General features: G+C 35.5%; 1 protein-coding gene and 1 non-coding gene across 23 annotated transcripts in view; one reads left to right on the forward strand and one right to left on the reverse strand.

Annotated features, from left to right (window-relative positions):
- PTBP2 (polypyrimidine tract binding protein 2) overlaps window positions 1-19,048 on the reverse strand; it is an 89,294-nt gene that overhangs the window by 31,460 nt on the left and 38,786 nt on the right. For all 22 annotated transcript variants that reach the window (XM_081492673.1, XM_081492672.1, XM_081492671.1 and 19 more), the window contains 4 exons: window positions 11,179-11,351; window positions 10,106-10,249; window positions 2,374-2,538; window positions 2,176-2,286 (listed from right to left, as the gene is read on the reverse strand). In XM_081492673.1, coding sequence (XP_081348799.1) covers window positions 2,176-2,286; window positions 2,374-2,538; window positions 10,106-10,249; window positions 11,179-11,351 — 593 coding nt within the window. The remainder of the gene's footprint in view (window positions 1-2,175; window positions 2,287-2,373; window positions 2,539-10,105; window positions 10,250-11,178; window positions 11,352-19,048) is intronic.
- On the forward strand, window positions 3,619-3,721 carry LOC145508085 (U6 spliceosomal RNA). Its single transcript, XR_014055349.1, has one exon. It is a non-coding gene; the product is annotated as a U6 spliceosomal RNA (small nuclear RNA).

The raw sequence follows: 19,048 nt of genomic DNA on the forward strand, positions 1-19,048 counted from the left end.
TCGACTTGGTGGAAAGACAAATTTCTACCTGATACAGACAATTGTGGAAAACGGGAGAACATGCTGACTGAAGAAATGTGGTTAAGATTTTTGTAAGCAGAGTAGAGGGCCTATCTGTAGTTAATGCTGATGAGTTTAAACTGGTATCAACTGGTCAGATTATGTGATATTCTCTGGCTACACTCAATAGTCCAGATAAAGGTATGAAGAAAAAATACTGGAGTCATCAAAAGCATAGGTTTTAAAAGGAGTCTGGATTACAAGATAATGGGATAAGCAAGATTAGAAAATAGATTCCTTTTTTCTTCTCCAATAAGTGAAATATAGTTGAGCTCAGATACCAGAATAAAAGCTTAATAAAGTAATTACCTTTGTAGGTTTTTGTAGAGAAGACCTGAGTGTATATAAACATTCACAAACACCAGCAGTTTAATGCTTATTTTCTGTGCAGAAGATTGGTTAAATGAAAACCTATTAAATATTGAAAATATATATATAAACTACTTTCCCCATTGAATCACATAGCCCAAATAAGGTATAATTCTGAATCAAATTCCATTTCACTGGTCCTTTACTAAACAGTCTTCCTCTGGATCAGAAGGGAATGACAAAAAGAAATTATTCCACATTAAGAAAAATGTGCACTATATTTAAATTTGTTTGAAGTTGTGAAAAATGTCATCAAGAACATGGCTTCTAGATTGTCTGCTACTGATCAAACCTCATACCACAATTATTTTGGTATCTCTTTAAATATAAAGTATCTCCAAAGTTGGAGGGCTGAAGCATGTTAGGAAAGATAATTATTTTTGAAAAGATAACTCGATAATTGCTAATTTACTCCTGAAAAGGGAAATATGATTAAATCATGCAACTGGGAACCACTGAGTAGAAACATACTGGAGCAGAGTAGCCTGAAAAAATGTCTACTTTACAGATGTGTACATTATAAATCATTTACCTCTTTGAGTCTTAGCATCTGCTAATAGGAAAAATTCCTGTTCAGTTTACAATACAGAGTAGTCAGAAAAAGAATGAGATAATAGCACTTGGTAAATCATTTCAATTATGCTATTATTACTAGTAAAGTCTTTCCGCTACCTGAAGCTACTTCTGCTCCCCAAATGAGATTCTAAGAATGGAAATGAAACAGTAGTTAAAAATGGCCTGGTTTCAAATAAGCTATCTTGATCTGAAGGAAGCACTGAAGTAATACACCATAATCAGTCTGAAAGTAAAACAGTGAAAGAGAGAAAAAAGAGGTAAGACAATTTTAAGCGGAGATCGCTGATTTAAAGGTTTAACCACTCCAGTATTCTTGCCTGGAGAATTCCATGGACAGAGAAGCCTGGGGCAGGCTATTATAGTCCGTGGGGTTGCAAACAGTCGGACATGACTAAGTGACTAACACTTTACACACACTTAATAAATATTTATTTTTTTAATAGTGGAATAAAAATAATATTATACTACATCACAAGAAGTTAAAGAGACAAAGGAAGATTTAAATAAGACAAAGACTGGTATGCAGTTTCCAATGGTAGCTGTATGGGTAAATTTTACTGCTTTGAATAGTTTCTTACCCTCCATATATAACAACAACAAAAAGGTAAGTGATTGGAATAAAAAGGAGACCAAGAGCGTATTGAAAAAACCTATCTTTTAAAAAAATACTTAAAAATAATACTGGAAATCAACTGAGAGCTTATCAGAGCTTTTGAGCCACATGAGTACTGATACATTTCAGCCAAAGTACCTTATAGCTAGTTAAGTACTTTGAAACTCCCACTGGAAAATGTAAAATCTTATACAGGTATGCATGCATAATATTATCCTGCTATAGCCTCAAGAGCACAAAATATTTGGACCTAAATAAAACAAAAATGCAGAATATAAGCCCATATTATAGAGAACTACAAATATGACAACTGTTAAAAATAAACTTTTTTTAATCAGAAATACTAAACTTTCTAATACAATCTTTATGACACTAATCTGTGTCATCTAAAAAGCTATATGGTATTGCTAAGTTATGTCAGTATTTATAATATTAGTTGTATATATGTGATAATATTAGTTACATAAATATATGTAATACATATTACTAATATGTAATATTAGTTACATATATATCTGCCACTGAAAATTATTGCTCTCAAAAAAAGCTAGACTTACTAGTTTTGCTTGCTGAGCATTTACTGGATCGCCATACTGGAGAAGAGCTTGAAACTGGTTATTTTTTGTAAATGTGATTATCTTCAATACAGCACCAAACTTAGAAAATATCTGTTAAAATATTAAAATCAAAACAAATTACATCTACTGTATTATTTCTCAATTTTATAGATATAATGCAAATTAAATTAAACTTACTTGGTGAAGAACATCAAGTGTTACAGGATAATACATATTGTCAATAATTATTCTAAGCACTGGACTCTGGGCTGGAGTCACTGCACTCTCACTAACTGTGGTGCCACTAAGAGGAGTATTTGCTGTCTGGACAGCAGTCACAGCTTGAAGAACTGCTTGAGCACGCTAAAAATCAAAACGTAAGCACTTTAGAAACATTCTTGGTATATTCACTTATACTTTGCTACATGCTACAGTATTAAATTCTTTTCTAGAACACATACGGATTAAATAAAATTTAACACTCACTCAGTAAATACATTTTAGCACCTGCCATAAGCCACATATTGTCTGTTTACAATTCAAGTATCACACTAGTATTTATCTCAAAACAGTTATGGAGTGAGGGTTTGGGACCAATGCTGAACAAGACAGATAAGCCATGTAATTTACTATCAAAACAAGATGTAGTCTGACAGATTCAGAAAATGTTTTAAACAGAAACTTTTAGAGAACAATGAAACTTTAACATTATTCATTCCATAAAAAAGGCAAATGGCAAACCTCAAAAGGAAATTACTAGATTATCCAAAAGAACTCCTATAAAGCTTATTATTTCTAATAAATCCTAAAAGAGAAACATTCAGATACAACTTTTTTTTGATACTAGTGTAACTTTTGAAACCAAAACTTTTACAACAGAAACTGATGTATATCATAGTACACAACCATAAAATTTTCAGGAATACTTCAAGACAAAATATAAAGAATCTTTTCCACCCATGTTATTGTTTCTAATACACCATTAATGGTAAAATGCACCATCCTTTTATGTAGGACTAATAAGATACTGCTAATTGAACCACGACAGATCAACTTATAAGACACATCTTGATTCCTGAGATTTTAAAAAGTGAAAAAAAAATATATGGAATTGAGAAAATACAGTATTTTTAGGAAATATGTCAACTAAATCTATGTTAAATGCTCCAAAAAGACTGCCTTTATTACCATTATGTCTTTTCTATTATTTCTCTGACAGATTCACTGATAAGGAAATAATTGTTTTCTACCTTATTTGGGGTCAAAAAACCTATATAAAGGCAAATAACTGTTAAATATAATAGTAACTAACACCTCTAAGCTGCTTTATAGTTTGAAGAAGCTGTATTGGCAGATGAACAGGCATATAAACAGAGCACAGCGATGAACGAAAAGGAAGGCAAACACAAAAGAATAAGAACACTTATGTATAAGGAAGGATCAGTGCTCCCTTTAGCAGCACACATACCAGTACTGAAACAACACAGAGTTTAGCATGGTTCTATGCAAATATGACCCCCAAATTCATGAAGTGTCACATTTTTTTCTGGACCTGTTAGCTAAAGTGGTGTTGGTAATCATTTTGCTAACATAAATAAATCAATAAGTTGCATATCTTAAAACTTACACAATGTATATGTCTATTATATCTCAACAAAGGTGAGGGGATGCTCATTTCACTGAAATAATATATACTATATCTAGGAAATCACATAGCATAATCTCAAAGAGATCACCCACTCATCTAGTCAAACTTCATCATCTAAATGGTAATTAAATAAAACATGACCTATAAATTTGTTAGCTAAAGTGACTAAAATCCAACATTTTGAAATATATGATAAATATTTAATACAATGGATACATTTACACTACTATTAGAGCATATAGTTATTATAAAAGAGGGATGAAAGTATCTTTAGAACAATGTTTGTTAAATATTTGAACATATTTAGTCCAACAAATTTAAACAACGTATTTTAAGTAGCTCATTGCAATAGCACTTTCTTCATTAGTGAACATGTCTACATACATTTATTATAATAAGCATGGAAATATTATGACTTAGAACAACTCTAACACCTGCTATTTCAAATAGTCGAACACCCTTTCTAAACAGGAATCATATGATCACGGTATACTATCCAAACAGTATAAAAAGTTAACTTTCCTCTGCAACTCACTCATCCTGTCTGCTTTCCCCTACGAACCCTCACAATAATTTTGGGTATTCTTCCAGAGACTTCACTTACATATTCAAGCATGTATATACATATATACTCCATACAAGCATATAAGTACTTATCTACTGCATATTTTTCTTTCCAATACTATATTCACTCTACTACATCTTCCTTTTTTTACCGTAACAATTATGTTCTCTATTATCATTAACAAATAACTTCATCCATGTTTCATATGTTTTAAAAATACTCATAGAGCAGAGGTGACCTGCCAATCTAGATTTTAATTAAACTTTGTATTGAAACAATCATACACATAAAAGGACACAAATCATGAGTATACATAGCTCAATAAAATATCAGATAAACTGTATCTGTGAAAGCACTATTTAGATAAAAAACAGAACATTAGCAACACTCCAAAAGCTACACACGTTTTCTCCCAGTTATATAAATGGAATGTACTACTCTGTTCTGGCTTCTTCCAATAAACATAATCTTTATGATCTCCATTCAAGTTCTGGATGCATCAGTGGCTCGTTAATTCTTTTTGCCAGCGAGTATTCCAAGAAGTAAATATACCACAACACATTCTACTTCTGCTCCACATTTAGATCATTTCCAGCCTTGGGTAATCACATATAGTGTGTGATGAACTTTCCCATACATATCTTTTGATGCACACATATATGAATTTTCTCAGATATGTGACTAGTAAAATTACTAAGTCAAAGCACAGGTATATGCTCAGCTTTATCAGATAAGTGAATATTTTAAAAACCATTCTACCAACTTACATTCCCATCACTTATTTATAAGAGTTCAAGCTTTTCTACATTGTTCCAACACTTGCAATTACCTGATTGTATCCAATACAGTAGCACATGGCAGTATCTCACAGTGATTTCAAATTGCATTAAAGGTTCTTAATCCAAACCTAATTGACTTCGTAGATCAGAGGATGGCTTTCAAGGAAACTGGCTTACGGAAACTTGAAGATGTCTAACAACTGGTCATATGAAGTGTAGGATGGAAACTTGGCACAAACATAGGCAGGCCACAATATTTCAGGCAAAAGTGACAGCACAGAAACACAGTGGCCTCCAAAGACAAAATAAGAGAAAGTATGCCAAGTTATAGGATCTATCATTACTATTGAGATAGAAGCACAGGAATATGGAGGGGGGAGCAGCCACAGACAGAAACAGTAGTCATCTCAGGAAGGGCCTTTATCCTGAGCATGAAAAGAAATTGCTGCAGGGAAGCAAGTCACATCTGTGCATTTTAGAAAGGGATACACACACATCTGTACTAGGGAGAAAGTATTCAAGACAAAAATTAAAGATCGGTAAGAGAGTTACTGACTTCCCTAGTGGCTCAGACGGTAAAGCGTCTGCCTACAATGCAGGAGATCTGGATTTGATCCCTGGGTCGGGAAGATCCCCTGGAGAAGGAAATGGCAACCACTCCAGTAATCTTGCCTGGAAAATCCCATGGACGGAGGGGCCTGGTAGGTTAAAGTCCATAGAGTCGCCAAAGAGTCGGACATGACTGAGCAACTTCACTTCACTTCAAGAGAGTTATTAGGTAAGATTATTATATAGCTAAGAGATGGCTGTGTCTGAGCAACTGAAGTAGAAAAAAGGAAAAGAAAATTGGGCAGATATTGAGAAGAGTGAATTCATAGGACTTGTGACTTGATAAAAGGTTGTGGAAGAATTCATGGTTGATGTACACATTCGTCTCTCGTGTTATAAAACACAATTAAAATGCCTATAAATAAATACAAAATGGAATAAATGTAGACACACTGAAGAGAGGTCATCACTGGATGAGAATAATTTTATCAGATTCCTGGAACACAGAAACTGCATGGACTGAAGACACAGTGAACACATAGCAAACAGCTTTTGCATTGGTAGCAGCCATAGGATCAAATTAGAAATTGGCAGGTACACAGAAGGAGGTGAAATGGAAATGTAAAAATAAAAGGATTAACAGAAAGCCTGGCTAACAAACAGCTAAACTCTTCTTCCTCCTCACCATCAACCAACTTAATAAAAACAAAAGCAACAACTAAACACCCCCTTAAAAGAACAGAAACTCTAAAGAGGGTTTTAAAGGCCAAAGTAAAGACCTCTTGGGCATTTGGGGGGCTCTCAGCTCAGTATCCATTACTTTACTCTAGAGGAAAGCATGTAAAGTCCAAAAAAACCAAACTGTCCATTCTGAAATATAAAACAGGCAATGAGAGCAGGTGGGATGAAGAAAGCAAGCAAGATAAACATACAGCTAAATAATATGGAAAGTAAAAGACAGCGAAGTGTTTAAAAATATCATTAATTAGTATCCATAAACAATGACCAATTGTAATACAAAAAGGCTATCAAAGAAGAACTTTTGAAAAGTCAAAAATACGGCTGTAACCTTTTTTCAACAGAACGAACGTTGCACTGATTATTCCCTATGTCAAAAATAACCAAAACTGTAATAATGGTCATACCATTCAGGTATGACCTAAATCAAATCCCTTATGATTATACAGTGGAAGTGACAAATAGATTTAAGGGATTAGCTCTGATAGACAGAGTGCCTGATGAACTATGGACGGAGGTTCATGACATTGTACAGGAGACAGGGATTAAGACCATCTCCATGCAAAAGAAATGCAAAAACGCAAAATGGCTGTCTGAGGAGGGCTTACAAATAGCTGTGAAAAGAAGAGAAGCGAAAAGCAAAGGAGAAAAGGAAAGATATTCCCATTTAAATGCAGAGTTCCAAAGAATAGCAAGGAGAGATAAGAAACCCTTCTTCAACGATCAATGCAGAGAAATAGAGGAAAACAATAGAATGGGAAAGATTAGAGACCTCTTCAAGAAAATTAGAGATACCAAGGGAACATTTCATGCAAAGATGGGCTCGATAAAGGACAGAAATGGTATGGACTTAAGAGAAGCAGAAGATATTAAGAAGAGGTGGCAAGAATACACAGAAGAACTGTACAAAAAAGATCTTCATGACCAGATGATCACGATGATGTGACCACTCACCTAGAGCCAGACATCCTGGAATGTGAAGTCCAGTGGGCCTTAGGAAGCATCACTACAAACAAAGCTAGTGGAGGTGATGGAATTCCAGTTGAGCTATTTCAAATCCTGAAAGATGAGGCTGTGAAAGTGCTGCACTCAATATGCCAGCAAATTTGGAAAACTCAGCAGTGGCCACAGGAGAGGAAAAGGTCAGTTTTCATTCCAATCCCAAAGAAAGGCAATGCCAAAGAATGCTCAAACTACCGCACAATTGCACTCATCTCACACGCTAGTAATGCAATGCTCAAAATTCTCCAAGACAGGCTTCAGCAATACGTGAACCGTGAACTTCCAGATGTTCAAGCTGGTTTTAGAAAAGGCAGAGGAACCAGAGATCAAATTGCCAATATCTGGTGGATCATGGAAAAAGCAAGAGAGTTCCAGAAAAACATCTATTTCTGCTTTATTGACTATGCCAAAGCCTTTGACTGTGTGGATCACTTTAAACTGTGGAAAATTCTGAAAGAGATGGGAATACCAGACCATCTGACCTGTCTCTTGAGAAACCTGTAGGCAGGTCAGGAAGCAACAGTTAGAACTGGACATGGAACAACAGACTGGTTCCAAATAGGAAAAGGAGTATGTCAAGGCTGTATATTGTCACCCTGCTTATTTAACTTATATGCAGAGTACATCATGAGAAATGCTGGGATGGAGGAAGCACAAGCTGGAATCAAGATTGCCTGGAGAAATATCAATAACCTCAGATATGCAGATGACACGACCCTTATGGTAGTAAGTGAGGAAGAACTAAGAGCCTTTTAATGAAAGTGAAAGAGGAGAGTGAAAAAGTTGGCTTAAAGCTCAATATTCAGAAAACTAAGATCATGGCATTCGGTCCCATCACTTCATGGGAAATGGATGGGGAAACAGTGTCAGACTTTACTTTTTTGGGCTCCAAAATCACTGCAGATGGTGATTGCAGCCATGAAATTAAAAGACGCTTACTCCTTGGAAGGAAAGTTATGACCAACCTCGACACTATATTAAAAAGCAGAGACACTACTTTGCCAACAAAGGTCCGTCTAGTCAAGGCTATGGTTTTTCCAGTCGTCACGTATGGATGTGAGAGTTGGACGGTGAGGAAAGCTGAGCACCGAAGAATTGATGCTTTTGAACTGTGGTGTTGAAGAAGACTCTTGAGAGTCCCCTGGACTGCAAGGAGATCCAACCAGTCCATCCTAAAGGAGATCATTCCTGGGTGTTCACTGGAAGGACTGATGTTGAAGCTGAAGCTCCAATACTTTGGCCACCTCATGCAAAGAGCTGACTCATTGGAAAAGACCCTGATGCTGGGAGGGATTGGGGGCAGGAGGAGAAGGGGACAACAGAGGATGAGATGGCTGGATGGCATCACTGACTCGACGGGCATAGGTTTGGGTAGACTCCGGGAGTTGGTGATGGACAGGGAGGCCTGGTATGCTGTGATTCATGGAGTCGCAAAGAGTCGGACACGACTGAGTGACTGAACTGAACTGTAATAAGTGTTTAACTCTAGTCTCTGAGGTTTGTTACTCAAATGTCACTTGTCAATCAGGCTTCCACTGGTTATCCTATTTGAAATTACAAGCCTCCCCCCTCCACACCCCACCACAGACATCTATCTACAGAGGCCTTATCTTTATCCTTTCCACATCCTTTTCATTTGAATCTTTTAAAATGAGAATGTATTCACTAATTACTCTACTGAAAATATTAATATATTAAACTCAACTGGGATATGAAATGCCACTTTAAGTAAAAAGAATAGAGAATAGGTATTTTCTTTTGATAACTGTAAGAAGTACAACTTCTGGTTCAAAAGTAACGAAAATTACCAAACTTAAAAAAAAAAAAAGAAATCTTAGCCTTATCTTTTAGGCAAAAAGTTTTACAAACTTATTGTTCATATACTATCAAAATGATCTTAAGTTATTTTTCACAAAGGTTAAAATTTGTGAGGAATTGTTTTCCATTTGATAAGGCATGAGCCAGACACAGCTTTATATTTTACTAAAACAGATATAATTAGCTAAAAGCTACATTGAAAGAGCTAAAGTTTCTATATCACTGTTTACTGCAATCCTATGTGTTTAGATCTAAAACCACTCTTCTATGATACTCTTCTAAAGAAACATTAATTTTCAATAACTAGAAACTTCTACCATGCATTTTTAAAAGATCAACACATTCATATATTCTCAATTCTTACATTTCCCTCGAGGAAAACCATTAATTCATCTTTAATAGGAATTTATCCATAAGAAATTAAAACCTATAAAAAGTCAAATAAATAAAGGGACTAAATTTCATACATTAAATCTAATCAAAGTTGTATAAACAGTTTATAGTTAAGCCCTACCTCAGACAGTTTCTATACAAAAATTTTAATTTGTACAAAGAAAAAGAACTTTGACCAGAACCTTAAAAACACTGAAAAGATACTATTTAATTTATCCAGTACTAATTTAAAATATGAAAATAACAGACTGCACATATGTTCTGTAAAGTAACATAATAATTTAATACTTAGGGACATACTGCAAGAAAATATAACATCAACAACAACAAAATAAAAAGATCATACAAAAATCTTCTCAATGGTTAAAATATTTTTTCTCCTAATATGAGTCTTAATATGCTCTAGGACATTTCATTTATGAACCTATACATACTCACTTGGTTTAATGTATTATCTGTTTTTAGTTCTTTATGATTGGAGTACTGGATATAAATCGGTTGGTTACGAAGGTGAGGTGTCACAGCAGAATAGTAATTAACCATGGTAATAGCTGCTTCCTCTGTTGCTAGTTCCAAAAATGCCTGAAAATTTAAATAGGAAAAATTATAATACTATGAATTAAATTAAAATAAACTTCAATATCTGTGTAATCTATTTGGCTCATTTAAAAAATCACTATCGAGAATTGCCCTAATAGGTAGAATCAGAAATCCTTATTGAAGCTTAGAGATACAATTAAAGCTAACCTCAGCAGAAAGCTCTTAGCACACACAGTATTTCTGCCTTCCACCTGATTTCCATACATTACAAATGTAACTCCTCCAACAAAGGGAAATAAAGGGAAAATAAAATTCAAACATTTTCTAGAACATTTTACCATGTCTAACCTAGAAAACATGATATCTCCAAGTCATTTTTAAAGCATTTATAATCCAGTTGAAGAAAAAAATTAAATGTCATCTTACCAGTGATATTAACTATATTTAAGAGAGCATTAAATTTCTCTAAATTCTTCTAAATGGTATCATTAGGAACTTTAAAACAAAATTTGATTTTTAATATACCTGGACCCTACTGCTACAGATATATCTATTCAGTATAGAATATCTGGGACTAATAACTGTTTTTTTCTAATGCTACCAGATAAATATTTCCCTGGGATAAGCTTAAAAGGTAAGATGATACTAATGTCCCTACTGATTTCTGATAATACAAAGAGCAAAGCCACAATAAAAAAAGTATTCCATCAGTATTCCCCACAATCTTCTTGAACAATAGTTCAACTACAGTCCTAAAGTGAATTTATAAAGCAAAATTTGAAAACTATGGTGACTTACTCATTTTAATTCCCTAGCATTAATTTCTTATACACAGCTACCAGGAAAAGCCAGAGTAAAACTTCTGTCATTTACGTATAATTATATAAACCATCATTTCATCAGCGACAGCTAATTCACACTTGCTGGATAGTTTGGAGCTTAACATTTTCTAAGTCCAGAAATAAGTATACCTGATTTTTTCCTTTCAGCATAAGGATGTTGGTCACTTTACCAAAAGGTAAGCCTAAAGCAATAACTTCAGTTTCTGTCACTTCACCAGGCAATTTTCGAATATGAAGTACACGAGAAGGAGCACCATCCATTTTATCTTCTCCTTTGAATTTTTTACTATCATTACCATTGGCTGAAAGAAAGTAAAGAAACAGTTGTTATGTTTATCTTATATGCATAAAAAAAAAATCACAAAACAAACTTCAATAGAGAACTTAAAAACATAGCTGAGCATACTTGGGATACTTCCTAAAACTTTAAAAACATGGTTTTCAGAGTAATGGAAAAAACTCATATCCACCAATTACTACTAAATGAACTCATCAATTAAGATTGTTATTGGGTAGATACATTTCTGGATAGCATATGTAGAATAACAAGTGACAATCAAAAACATTAAAATGAAATTTCATAAAGAAATGGTCAATGGCTATACAACACAATTATCTTACAATTCAATCATCTTAATAGACTAAGGAAAATACAAAAACAGCGAAAATTTTGACTTAGCAAAAATTAGGGATACTATATTTTACCTGAAAAATTCTAAATTGCTCAAATTGGAAAATGTACTAAAAAATGCAATCAGACAATGCTTTAAAAATTATTATGCAGTCAATCCACAGTATGGCTTACATTCCTCTACCTAAATATTTTATCACTATCAACATCTACCTACTTATATTATCACTCATGGACTTGATTATCTTTTCTGTTTCTCTGGGCTTTAGAATGATATATTTTGAACAACAAATTAGTTGCCTACCTTTATTCCAAAACTTTACCAAAACACAAAAAGCAAAAAAACAAAACTTATGAAAGATGCAATAAATAGAACATCACCTAAGACTCAAGGATAGTTCTAAGAATCTATTAAAATTAAAAATTCTTATACACAGAGAAATATACATGTATACTCCATTTTTGTATATAAATTTTGGTACTTCACAGTACATACCCCCAAAACATTCAATATGATAAAACTCTAAGACCATCTTGATCTTCTAAAAGTGTCCTTAAAATTTACTCAAACATCAACTCTTTAAACAGTTACTGAGTATCAAGAAAATGTCTGGCATTTTAGGTTCTGGAGTACATCAGTGAACAGCAAGCAGTAAGAGCCCTGATGTTCTCTTGTTGTCTAGTGGGACAGATGGCCTACCTAGAACATGAACCACATAACTTCTAGAGTGGTAGTGCTATGGAGAAAGTAAAGTACAGTAATGTGATTAAAAGTAACATAACAGAGCATTGGAAGAGGGTGATATTGTAGTGATTTTACTGGATGATCAGAGATATGTGAACTCATCTGATTTATCATACTACTTGAAGTGTCAATTAAGTCACAGTTTAAGAGTTGCATTCAAGTTTATACAGCCAATGCATTTAAAAATTCCATAGGTTAACTTTGTACAGAAAACTAATAAGTTCTACTTACTACTATATATTACCAGAAAAATCTTGCTGGCTAGCTCTTCACCACTCCAGAAATAAGAAAAACTACAAAAACCTCTCCACACCTCCTTTCATAAGTAAGGAAGACTTGCTCCTGCACAAGCACCTGAACTTATCAGGAAGAGACTGAATTTCTTATTTTGTAGCATCTCATTGTAACAAAATCATTGGGTCTGTTTAACTGATAACGTAAGCTAAATCAGGGAATCAAAAAATATACATACACCATAAAACATACAACTCACATAACAAATGCATATTCTTCTAAGGATTTTTCTTGCAAAGCAGTCTAAGAGACTGTGTTCTTGTACATTCATTTGAATAACAAGAATGAATACTTCATAGGCCAACCTACAGTCACATGAATTATACATTATAATATCAGGAAACTCAAACAGCAACTTTCTATTTCTCCTAATTTAGCCTTTTTTCCCTTCAGGGAAAAAGAAAAAAAAATCACAATAAAAATACTACCCATCACTACACATAGAAGGAGAGAAAAACTCTTCCTTTTTCAAACAATTCTTAGAATATAATTTCTAAAAGGCAAAAGCCTGCCTAAACCTATTGTTAAAAGAATAGAAGAGTTTACTGTTTGATTTTGTGTTGCATGATTTCTGGACAGTAGAGGGTAAGTAAAACAACCGAATAATAAAGGTAGATGCGACAGCTTTCACAGTCAAAGAAGAAGACAAATAACTTGGTTTGAGTTTTTTTTTTTAAGATTTATAGAAAATTTGCATTTATATTTAACATTCACTGAAAGTAACCTACATGCCAGGCACTTCATAATTCTAAGATTGCTATTATGAGTTATCAATCCCATTTATAGACGAGAGCTACTGAAGTTGCTCAAGGTCAGGAAGTTACTAAAGTTGTAAAGACAGGAAATGTCAGAAAAAGAATTAAAACTCAAAGAGTATAACTCTGAAGTCTGTGCTTTCAACCCACTATTCCACTGGAAAACTCTAAAGACAAACTTCATGTAACATATAATGGCTAGAGAGTATTTGTTCTTTTCTTCCAAATGCCATGTAACTAACAACATTTAGACTCTTTCTTTGCATTACCTGAAACTGCTCTTAGTTAGTTAATAGCTTCAGAAAGGGTGACTTTAACATATTCATATTTTAGTGCAAAATATCATGAAAATCTTAATTACTATGAGAATGCAAAACTGGGAAATGAAAATGTCTTTACAAATAACTAAGCTGACTTTCATATATAAAAGTACCCCAACCCCGGAAAAAGAAAAGGGCACAACTGAGTGGTCCCCAGTTTAATGTGGACTTCTTTCCACAATCCTTTTCCTTGCATTTCCCAGATACATCCCGAAACTTCTGGTTTGGGTATGTAAAAACAGTAATAATTGAAACAAATCTTAAGAATTTATGCAAAACAGATATGGATAAGCTGTATATAAATTGTAGAAATCTTTAATTATACTAGTTCCCATATATGTCATTTTAAAAAGCAAAAGCTTAGTGAGGATGTTCTTCTACTCACAAATTCAAAACAAGACACAGACACTGTTTCTAACTAAATATTCCAACATAAATTTCAAAGTTTTCTACCTCAGTTCTAGTGAATATCTTTACTTATGATCAGTCCCAGCCCATCTCTTTTTCTCTTTGACTGATCTTTGTTTTCTCAATTCAGTTCATTCACTCAGTTGTGCCCGACTCTTTGTGACACCATGGGCTGCAGCACGCTAGGCCTCCCTGTCCCTCACCAACTCCCAGAGTTTACTCAAACTCATGTCCATTGAGTTGATGATGCCATCCAACCATCTCATCCTCTGTCAGCCCCTTCTCGTCCCACCTTCCATCTTTCCCAGCACCAGGGTCTTTTCAAATGAGTCAGTTCTTCCCATCATGTGGCCAAAGTATTAGAGTTTCAGCTTTAACATGGCTCCTTCCAATGAATATTCAGGACTGATTTCCTTTAGGATGGACTGGTTGGATCTCCTTGCAGTCCAAGGGACTCTCAAGAGTCTTCTCCAACACCACAGTTCAAAAGCATCAATTCTTCTGTGCTCAGCTTTATTTATAGTCCAATTCTCACATCCATACATGACTAATGGAGAAACCATATCTTTGACTAGACAGACCTTTGCTGGCAAAGTAATGTCTCTGCTTTTTAATATGCTGTCTAGGTTCGTCATAACTTGTCTTCCAAAGACCAAGCACCTTTTAATTTCATGGCTGCAGTCACCATCTGCAGTGATTTTGGAGCCCAGAAAAATAAAGTCAGCCACTGTTTCCACTGTTTCCCCATCTATTTGCCATGAAGTGATGGGACCGGATGCCATGATCTTAGTTTTCTGAATGTTGAGCTTTAAGCCAACTTTCTCACTCGCCTCTTTCCCTTTCATCAAGAGGCTCTTTAGTTCTTCTTCACTTTCTGCCATAAGGGTGGTGTCATCTGCATATCTGAGGTTATTGGTATTTCTCTCAGCAATCTTGATTCCAGCTTGTGCTTTATCCAGCCCAGCATTTCTCATGATGTACTCTGCATATAAATTAAATAAGCAGGATGACTATATACAGCCTTGAAGTACTCCTTTTACTATTTGGAACCAGTCTGCTGTTCCATGTCCAGTTCTAACTGTTGCTTCTTGACCCGCATATAGATTTCTCAAGAGCCAGGTCAGGTGGTCTGGTACTCCCAACTCTTTCGGAATTTTCCAGTTTATTTTCTAGTGGCTTTTATACTTGTAGTTTTAACACAAAAAGGTCTCACTAAGATTCTGGGCAATTTGTTAAATCTATATGTGGTCAAAGAGCCATGGGCCCTCTCATCTTACCAAATCTCTTTTCTCACAGCACCCCTAATACTCATTTCCTGTTTCCTTAATTCCTGATTCATTTGACACCTGTTTGGACCCCTCTGCTACTTTCCAGGTGGTGCAGTGGTAAAGAATCTGCCTGCCAATACAGGAGGTACAAGAGACCGGGTTTGATCCCAGGGTCAGGATGATCCTCTGGAGTAGGAAATGGCAAACCATTCCAGTATTCTTGCCTGGAAAATTCCGTGGATAGAGGAGTCTGGCAGGCTACAGTTCATGGGGTCGCAAAAGTTGGACACGACTGAGTGCACACAACAAGCAGGCACACGTGTGGATATAGACACACACACACTGACTCCTCTGCTAACTCATTTACACCTCAAAATGGTTACAGTGACACACGCACACCCACACCCACACACCTCCACCTGATAACTCATTTATGTCTCAAAATGGTTAAGAGTGCCCCAAGTTGTTCTGGTCTCCATGTCCTTCCTATCCTTACTTGCTCATATAAACACTCCAGTAAAACGTTTTCTGTATGTCTATTATTTTAATCTCACTCACTGACCAATGGAGAAGGCAATGGCACCCCACTCCAGTACTCTTGCCTGGAAAATCCCAGGGACAGCGGAGCCTGGTGAGCTGCCATCTATGGGGTCGCACAGAGTCAGACACGACTGAAGTGACTTAGCAGCAGCAGCAGCAGCAGCAGCACTGACCAATATTCTAATTGTGTACTTCCAACTGTATATGCCAACTTGAAGTGCAACATTTCAAAACATACTGCATCTGTTCAGTGAAAATTATTTAACAAAACTTAAGTATACTTTCATTATTCTCATTTTCCAAGTCTTTCAGATGCAAGCACTTATAAAAAAGCACTAGTAATTCCTTTATCAAATATCACTGAAAGGCAATGCAGTTTTAATCCTAAAAAGAGTCTGAAATTTATTTTCCTGAAAAGTTTTATTTTTTAAATTAATTTATTTTTTATTGAAGGATAATTGCTTAACAGAATTTTGCTGTTTTCTGTCAAACCTCAACATGAATCAGCCACAGGTATACATATATCCTCTCCCTTTTGAACTTCCTTCCATCTCCCTTCCCATCCCACCCCTCTAGGTTGATACAGAGCCCATTTGAGTTTCCTGAGCCATACAGCAAATTCCCATTGGCTATCTATTTTATAAGTGGTAGTGTATGTTTCCATGTTAACTCTTTCCATACATCTCACCCTCCACTCCCCTCTCCCCATGTCCGTAAGTTTATTCTCTATGTCTACTTCTCCACTGTTGCCCTGTACATAAATTCTTCAGTATCACTTTTCTAGATTCCGTAAATATGCATTAGAATATGATATTTATCTTTCTCTGACTTACTTTGCGCTGTATAATAGTTTCTAGGTTCATCCCACATCATTAGAACTGACTCAAATGTGTTCCTTTTCATGGCTGAGCAACATTCCGTTGTGTATATGTACCAAAACTTCTTTATCCATTCATCTATCGATGGACATCTAGGTTACTTCCATGTTCTACCTATTGTAATTGCGATCAACAATGGGATTCATGTGTCTCTTTCAATTTTGGTTTCCTCAGGGTATATGCCTAGGAGTGGGATTGCTGGGTCATATGGAGCTTTTATTTCTAGTGTTTTAAGGAATCTCCATACTGTGTTCCATAGTGGCTGTATTAATGTCCATTCCCACCAACAGTGTAGGAGTGTTCCCTTTTCTCTACACCCTCTCCAGCATTTATTTTTTGTAGATTTTTTGATGATAGCCATTCTGACTGGTGTGAGGTGATGTCTCATTGTAGTTTGATTTGCATTTTTCTAATAATGAGTGATGTTGAGCATCTTTTCAAGTGTTTGTTAGCCATCTGTAGGTCTTCTTCGGAGAAATGTGTTTAGGTCTTTTTCCCACTTTTCATTGGGTTGTTCGTTTCTCTGGTATTGAGTTGTATGACTAAAAGTTTTAGTTAGACTTCAAGGCAAAGTACAGTGTTACACAAGCTGCTAGCTTTAAAAAAACAAAGAATCTGAGCTAAGGAAAATGAATGATCATACTTATCTTTCTATCCCTACATGGGAAAATAAATTTCAAAGAACAGTTAACCAGAAATGTAGGTATATACTGATAGAGAATACTTTTTAGCTGTTAGTTAATTCCAACAGACATCGAACAAAAAAAAAATCTTACTAGGTTTATTGTAAAACCTGCCTGTAACTCTATTTCTGAGTAGCTGCACAGCCTAGCTGCCAAATGTAACTTATGCATGACTTGGAAAATAATAGAAGGCTAGGGGCTTCCCCAAGAAAAAGAAATGCAAAAAGGCAAAATGTTTATCTGAGGAGGCCTTACAAATAGCTGAGAAAAGAGACCTGAAAGGCAAAGGAGTAAAGGGAAGATTTACCTATGTAAATGCAGAGTTCCAAAGAATAGCAAGAAGAGATACAAAAGCCTTTCTAAGTGAACAATGTAAAGAAATAGAGGAAAACAACAGAAGGGGAAAGACTAGAGATCTCTGCAAGAAAATTAGAGATATCAAGAGAATATTTCATGGAAAGATGGGAATAAAGGACCGAATAAAAGCAGAAGATACTAAGAAGAGGTGGTAAGAATACACAGAAGAACTATACAAAAAAAGATTTTCATGACCCAGATAACCATGGTGGTGGAATCACTCACCTAGACCCAGACATTCTGGAGTGCGAAGTCAAGTGGGCCTTAGGAAGCATTACTACGAACAAAGCTAGTGGAGGTGATGGAATTCCAACTGAGCTATTTCAAATCCTAAAAGATGATGCTGTGCAAGTGCTGCACTCAATGTGCAAGCAAATTTGGAAAACTCAGCAGTGGCCACAGGACTGGAAAAGGCCACTTTTCATTCCAATCCCAAAGAAGGGCAATGCCAAAGAATGTTCAAACTACCGCACAATTGCACTCATTTCACGTGCAAGCAAAGTAATGCTCAAAATTCTCCAAGCTATGCTTCAACAGTACGTGAACCCAGAACTTCCAGATGTTCAAGTTGGATTTAGAAAAGGCAGAGGAACCAGAGATCAAACTGCCAACATTCTTTGGATCATAGAAAAAGCAAGAGAATTCTAGAAAGACATCTGCTTCATTGACTATGTTAAAGGCTTTGGCCGTGTGGTTCACAACAAACTGTGGAAAATTCTTAAAGAGATAGGAATACCAGACTACCTTATCTGCCTCTGCAAAGCCTGTATGCAGGTCAAGAAGCAACAGTTAGAACCAGACATGGAACAACGGACTGGTTCAAAATTGGGCAAAGGAGTATGTCAATGCTGTATACTGTCACCCTGTTTATTTAACTTATATGCAGAATACATCATGAGAAATGCTGGGCTGGATGGAGTACAAGCTGGAATCAAGACTGCAGGGAGAAGTACCAATAACCTCAGATATGCAGATGACACCACCCATATGGCAGAAAGTGAAGAGGAACAAAAGAGCCTCTTGAAAGTGAAAAGTAGAGTGAAAAAGCTGGTTTAAAAGTCAACATTCAAAATCAAAGATCATGGCATCCAGTCCTATCAATTCATGGCAAATAAATGGG

This window comes from Giraffa tippelskirchi, chromosome 5, assembly GCF_054371585.1.
Source record: "Giraffa tippelskirchi isolate mGirTip1 chromosome 5, T2T-mGirTip1v1.2.pri, whole genome shotgun sequence".
Taxonomy (NCBI): Eukaryota; Metazoa; Chordata; class Mammalia; order Artiodactyla; family Giraffidae; genus Giraffa; species Giraffa tippelskirchi.